General features: G+C 44.3%; 1 protein-coding gene across 1 annotated transcript; it reads left to right on the top strand.

Moving 5' to 3' along the window:
* The first annotated feature begins 1,305 nt into the window (after nucleotides 1-1,305).
* On the top strand, nucleotides 1,306-6,480 carry LOC109524859 (regulator of G-protein signaling 5-like). The gene is made up of 5 exons (XM_019884981.1): nucleotides 1,306-1,466; nucleotides 2,052-2,165; nucleotides 3,001-3,062; nucleotides 5,135-5,301; nucleotides 5,875-6,480. The coding sequence occupies exons 1-5, from the start codon at nucleotides 1,423-1,425 to the stop codon at nucleotides 6,037-6,039; spliced, it is 552 nt and encodes a 183-aa protein (XP_019740540.1). The 5' UTR covers nucleotides 1,306-1,422; the 3' UTR covers nucleotides 6,040-6,480.
* Nucleotides 6,481-6,725: the final 245 nt, after the last annotated feature.

The following is a 6,725-nucleotide window of genomic DNA, read 5'->3' as shown; positions in this document are numbered from 1 at the left end:
CGACAACAAACAGTAACTTCATAACAGAGAGCGGAAAGCACAAAAACAGTCCGACTCAAAATCAAGTCTCATGCTGAGCCAAAAGCCAAAGAATAAAAATAAGTTTGAAGACGAGTTTTCAAGATGAGCAGCGAGGGGGCTGGCCGAACGTTCATCCCAAAGAGAGGGAGAGGGCAATATACATTAAATCCCAACAACAACAACAACAGAAGTGTTTTGGTGAAATGAATGGTGTATTGTCACCTGTTAGGTCGGCATGAAACAGATTTCACACGGGCAACGGTCTCCATCTATCAAGAGTTAGCCTGCTGTCTTAACTTGAGCCATGAGCATCGAAAATATTGAACAAGGTTTTATATATATATATATATAAAATCAAAGCCCCACCTCAGCACGGTTGCATTCTATATATCGAAACGTATATTGGTATTGTCAAATATAACGGCGGAAAAGTAGTGAGCGAATAAATGGAATGATCTTGGTCAGAAGTAGTGACACTAAATCGCAGGAATAAATTGGTGGGAATAATAATATGAATTTGTCTCTTTCCTGTACAAAGGGGACAGTCCCGTGTTTGATTCCGTTTCAAATTGTCGCTTATGATTGAGCGAAGATACATTTGGAAATGTCAGGAAACAACTTCTTCCTCAGTAGACGAGTTTCCCAGAGCGAGAGCTGGGGAAAGGTCAGCCTCTTAGCCTGCTGCTCGCTGCGAGGCTGTGTGGGTGAGTACAAGAAAATTGGAGTGATTTTCCAATAAGTGAAGTCTGGTGCCGAAATTCGGCCCCCTGTAGCAATTTAGTTTGTTATGTGTGTGTGTGTACGTATATGGAAAAAGGCTCATTAGCCGTCATCGCACTCAATCGTTTGATTTTACTTTTCCAATGTGACTGCGACAACAGCTCTGGAGCCACTGATCGGGTTGTTGTCAAATAAAACGGCCGTCCAATCCATGATCAGAAAAGCACCTCGATCGAATGATCATCGTTGTGCCACTTCACAAGTGTCGCCTGGTGATTTTTGAAGACTTTCGCGATATTTTTGAGGAGTTCCCCAGTAGCTTGGCAGAGTGTGCGGGTGGTCGTGTTTATTCATCCATTCCAATTAATAACAACAGCCCTGTAATTCAGGATGAATATGCCGCCACTCGAAAATCTTTTCACTCCAAAGGTTTTCGAATGTAAACACCTGTCCTCCTTCTTTGTCGGCGCTCTGCGGTCGCCAGGGCTGCACACATTCCAGTCTGATTGGCTTTACTTTTGGCCCGCAGCCCAGAGGGGGTCTGCATAAAACCCCGCCGTCTTTCAAGCCACGCTCAGAAGGCGAGAGCAACTCTCAAGGCTCACTTTGGACAAAAAAAACAAAACAAAACCACGCACGATTCGACACATTTGTGAGCACACTGCCTGAAGGTCCTGCAGAATGTGTAAAGGATTAGCTGCCCTGCCGCAAACCTGCCTTGAAAGGTAAGACCAACCTGCAAAGTTATTTTTTCTAGAATGAGAGGTTTCTCCAACTTGGAAAATATATTTATTAGTGTCTCAACAGAGAAACGATTGTCATGACAAAACTGCAACGTCGAGATTAACAGCATTTTTTTTTTTTTTGTTTCATGCATCTCGTGAATGTTGTGTTTCTGGCAGCGTTATATCATCGATGTGTGCAGGATGTTGCATAATAAATCAGTGATTTAAAAAAAAAAAAAATGCAATGGTTTGGTTTTGTCACTGGAGGGTCACGGTTTAGGTTGCGCTGCTGACAAGATGTGATAATGGCAACTCGTTTTGGGAGAGATACTTGTCTGCGTGCTGCTTTTTGAAGTGCCCTTGAGCAAAGCCACCCCCTCAGTTCAAAATGTGCAGTGCGGTTTTTGTGTGCCCCGATTTCTCTACTTGCTTGTGCGGGATCTGCTTCGACGTGTGGTGTGCAACACAAAATGTCGACTGAGCCGAGTGTCAATTGAATTTTGCCTCGAGGGTTTGTCATCAGTAAAATCAAAACAGCAACAGCAACGACGACTATTATGTGTGCCTCTGCTTTATTTCTTCCAGGGCTAAAGAGATCAAGTCCAAATTAGGAGTCTTGCTTCAAAAGCCAGAAAATGCAATCGACCTCATCATTCCCTATCCGGAGAAAACGGAGAAGAAGCCGGAGAAGCAGCAGAAGTAACTCTTTTTTCTTGCGTCTTAACTATGTTTGTAGCGAGCCGCAGTCGCAAGCGCAAACGTTTTTCAGCGCTTACAAAATATCAAGGATGAAGCGCTTTCGGCCTTTCCATCACACGAATGATCCTTTTCGAAATTTGGTTTTATTCATGAGAGGTCAAGTAAGATTGGAGGATGAAGACTTTTTTTTTTGTGTCTTTGTGCATTTAAGCCTGCCTGGTCACTCGATGCAAATCCTATTGAAAATAGCAGGGCAGTTTTCCACTTGATGATTTCAAGGAGTATGATCAATGGAAATGGAGGACTGGTTGCTGAGTGGCATCCGTGCAGGACACGAGCAGGACCAGCTCAATGCGCAAGAACCGGCAGCTGTTCCCTGCGCAAAACCATTCGACCAAAACGGCTAAATGCCCACAACATCGGCGACAGAAAAAGGATTTTGCATTTGTCTTTGGGTTCCGTTTACTTTTCTAATTGTTACAAAGCATTCAGAATGAGTTGACAAATCAACTGCTGTTTTTACAAATCCTGCGACTCGTGAGGATTTTTTTTCAGCCTTGTTTTTCCATGATTGAATCTGTAGTCAATGTTAAAAAAAAATTGATTGCATTTTTGAGGGAGGGGATTTTTTTTTTTAGTGAGGATACAGAATTTGTTGTCATTAATTAATTAATTGATTGATGAATTCATTAATTGGGAATTTCTCCATTGTGAGACAAATAAAGGTTTTCTTAAAAAAAAACAAAAAAAAACCACAAGATTTTAATGAACAACGTGAATGTGCATGAAGATTCCCCTCAACATTTTGTTGACATGAAACATTCTCTGCGCACAGACCGTCATGCGAGGAAGCGTCGCAGTGGCGTGAGAGTCTGGACCGAGTCCTGAACAACAACTGTAAGTTGGCTCCCTTATCTCAGTCTTACTTTGGCTGTCTCAGCACACAAACACACACGCGCACACACACACACACACACAAACAAAAGCATATCTGAGTACGTAGGACACGATGACACTCGTACACGACATTGCGGATTAAGAAGTCTGTTCACTGTCGCTACGCTGGTTCCGTCCGTACACATTTAACCAGAGGTGAAGACTATTTCGGATGTCATTTTGGAGAAGTTCCTCTGAGATTACACAAGAGCTGATCTTGAGTTCATCAAGAACCATTCCCGAACAGGAAACAATGCCTTCTAGAGGTCTGCTATGTGTCTGGGAGACTGTTTACTGCTGGGTGAGTGTTTGTTGGTTTGTGTTTCTTTTTTTTTGGGGGGGGGGGGGTATAACATGAGTTATTTGATACATGCAGTATTTTCCAGACGCAAACTCAGAGATTTTTTTTTTCTAGCAGTTCAGAGCCCATTAACTGATTTCAAAATTGATGACATCGCTAACTTGACCCCTACCACTTGATGATGTTCCCTGTGTCCGTCTATTGGTTAGTATTCGAGAGCAGTGGTCCCAAAAGGACCAGTTGAGAGAAACACATGCTGTTCGCGGACCGGCAACCAGTTTTTTTCATTGTTTTTAAATTGCCCGTATTAAAGCACTGGTCCTGACAACAAATATAACTGTAGGGTCAGTGAACATTTAATTAATAGCAATTTTTATTTCATTCCTTTCAGTGTTATTGTACTGTACAGCAAATGTAGAAGCAAATGAAATAACACAGTCAACTACGAAGAAACGGACCAATCAGGAAAATAATTACATCATATAAAAATAAAAAATGTGAAGTTATGATCTTACAAGCGACGTTAGCATCATTGCTACTTGTAAATGCGACACGATTGACTGCTGCTTTCATTCGGTGGCTGTGGGCTAGTTACTAGCGGCTCGCCTGCTAATCTTGACGTACGTGAGCAGGCTGTTCAAACTCCGCTCGCTTTTTTCACGCTTTCCACTTGATCACTTGGGTGCTACTTGTTCAAATGATACAACCGCTTTCTTGACTTACCTTGTTGGGGACGACACGCCACGCTCAACAGCTTCCTCCTCCACGTCGCTCGGGGAGGGACTTCTCTTGTCAAACGAGCTTCATCTTCGGAAGTCGTGGCTACCCGTCAGCTGCACGTATGTTTGGTCGATGCCGTTACGATTAGTTGCTGTGGAATGCGTCTTCTTTCATTGATTGGCAGATGTTGTTCATTTCAACTTGTAAACCAAGGTTAGAAGGAAGACTCGAGTCGCGCGCATTTCCGCCACGTCTGAGTGAATAAATATGCTCCCAGGTCCCAGGTCTGTTTGTCACTCGCTACCAAATGGGCCGTGCCCCGGTGCCGGTCCGCGGACCGGTGGTTGGGGACCTCCGTTTCTAGCAGTTCAAAATGTGAAGTTTTTTTGTTTTTTTTTCAGCGTTATTGTTTGGCTCCACAAAACAGCTCGTCAGCACCGTCAACACGTGCGTCTCTTTGTGTATCTTTGCACAGCAGCTTGATTGCTGCCCAGGGCTATTTCCATCCAAGCCGGCCATTACCGTGCGGTAGATGACAGATAAAAGCCTCGCGGGCCGAGCAGAAGGCTTATCGTCAGCAGCGCACACTTGACCAGACAATGGAAACTTTGAAGGGCATTGTGCTGAATTACAATGGCTTTTAATGAACCAAGCTCGTGTCGCTTCTGACTTGATTATTCTGGAAAGTAAACACCATGTATTTCTTTCCAAATAAAGTCGTCCGGCAATGAAAAACATGAAAACCGTGTCATGAATTACTTTCCGAAAAACTGCTGCATTGACTCGCCGTCGACAGCGTTACGTGTGTTCCAGGACAATCACCGATGTGTTTGTGTGGTACCACTTTCAACAACCAAGTCAATCATTTTGTGTCTCGTCTATGTTTTGCATTTGTAAAGATATTGTTTTCCACAAAGAGTGAGATGATGTTCAGCCCAAATCTGCAGCCGTTCACCGAGCAAATTCTCACTCCTCGTTTTTGACAAGTGATTTTTCGCCCTCCGTCCATTAGATGGTCTTGCTACTTTCCGTAGCTTCCTGCAGTCTGAGTTCAGTGACGAGAATATTGAGTTCTGGATGGCCTGTGAGGATTTCAAGAAGATCAAGAACCCAGTGAAGATGGCGGCCAAGGCCAAAATAATCTACGAAGACTACATTCAGTCCGAGGGACCGAAAGAGGTCAGGCTTCCCTTCTCCCACTCGATTCCTTGTACACCTTGACCGTGATTGGTTTCCAAACAGCATGGCATTGAGGTCAGGGGTCAGCAACCGCATGCGACTCTTTCATCCTTATGTTGCGGCTCTGCGTTGCTCGGGAAAAGAAATGATCAGTGTCTGATTGGAGTGTGTGTGTGGTCTCAAAACCACGTATCGGTTCCGTTATGTTCTTTGACTTGACTCTAGGTGGCAGTGTTGCTATCAAAATACTGTCGAGATGAAAGAAGGAATTCCGTCATGGCGACTCTTTGAGTTGTACGGACGAGTGTTGGGCTGTTAATGGCCTGTTAAGAAAAGACGGTCTTCGGCGACGCTCTGGCCTTGTTATTTTGCCTCCCGATACCACCACTTCTTTCTTCGAACCTCGTGCAATTTCAGTGATCGGCATTCGCCGTCTTGAAAGACGTTTGCCAGCACTTGACGTGTCGGCGGGCAGATTTGACCAAAAAAAATCTGTTTCGGAACTGATGCACAAGGCTGAGCTGAGGTACATTCAACTTCATCAAAACTCATTGCCTTCATTTGTCTCTGCAGGTCAACATTGACCATTTCACCAAGGACGTGACCCTGAGGAATTTGGTGCATCTTACTCCCGAAAGCTTTGACCTGGCCCAAAAGCGGATCTACGCCCTGATGGAAAAAGACTCCTTCGGTCGCTTCCTGAGGTCCGAGCAGTACCAGGAGCTCTTGGTCAACTAAATCCGAGCCGGAGAGCGAGCAGCTGGGTGGGGAAGTGCTGGATGGATTTGGCTCTAATATGATCCCTTCACAATTAAAAGTGAACATTTTGAATCATTACATTGAATCGTTGTCAAGAGAGAAAGATTCTTTTTTTTTTTTTTATAAACAAAATGCGAGAAAAAAGTGGAATGAACAATTGTCGGGTCAAAGAAAATCCACAACGTCGCCCACCCACTTCTCCACCGACACGCATTCCAATCCCGTTCGAAAAGTCAGCTGCTCAAACTAAATTGGACCCTCAAATTTCGCTCCACGTCGTATCCCTTGCGATACAGAACCGACCCTCTTTGACAAAATCAATAACTAACAATCGACTCTCATCATGAAGAGAGGGCGTCATTAGAAGGTCATTTGTTCAGACTTGATTGAGTTTTTGAAGGCGGAGCCAATCTGCCCACGAATGACGCAAAAGTGCATTTTGGCATCCCTTCAAAAACAAGTTTGACGAACTGTCAAATCCTTTGATTTGACAGTTATTTATTTCGCGCCAGAAAAATGGCAACCTAGCGATACGCGGGACTGTAGTCTGTCTGTTCCAGCTTGACTGCGCCTCAGCGCACACAACAAAGTCCGTCACGGCACGGTTGGATGACGTTGCTGTGGAACAACTTGGACTGCCATGACCGAAACCCCACCAAAACACT

This window comes from Hippocampus comes, unplaced genomic scaffold (genome assembly GCF_001891065.2).
Source record: "Hippocampus comes isolate QL1 unplaced genomic scaffold, H_comes_QL1_v1.1 scaffold90, whole genome shotgun sequence".
NCBI lineage: Eukaryota > Metazoa > Chordata > Actinopteri > Syngnathiformes > Syngnathidae > Hippocampus > Hippocampus comes.
Note: the sequence above shows the minus strand (reverse complement) of the source record. Positions and strands in the feature narration are given on the sequence as shown.

Coding starts and splice junctions, on each gene's coding strand:
- LOC109524859 (XM_019884981.1), top strand. CDS start 1,423: ATGTGTAAAGGATTAGCTGCCCTGCCGCAAACCTGCCTTGAAAG. Junction 1,467..2,051: donor CCGCAAACCTGCCTTGAAAG/GTAAGACCAACC, acceptor TATTTCTTCCAG/GGCTAAAGAGATCAAGTCCA. Junction 3,063..5,134: donor CCGAGTCCTGAACAACAACT/GTAAGTTGGCTC, acceptor TCCGTCCATTAG/ATGGTCTTGCTACTTTCCGT.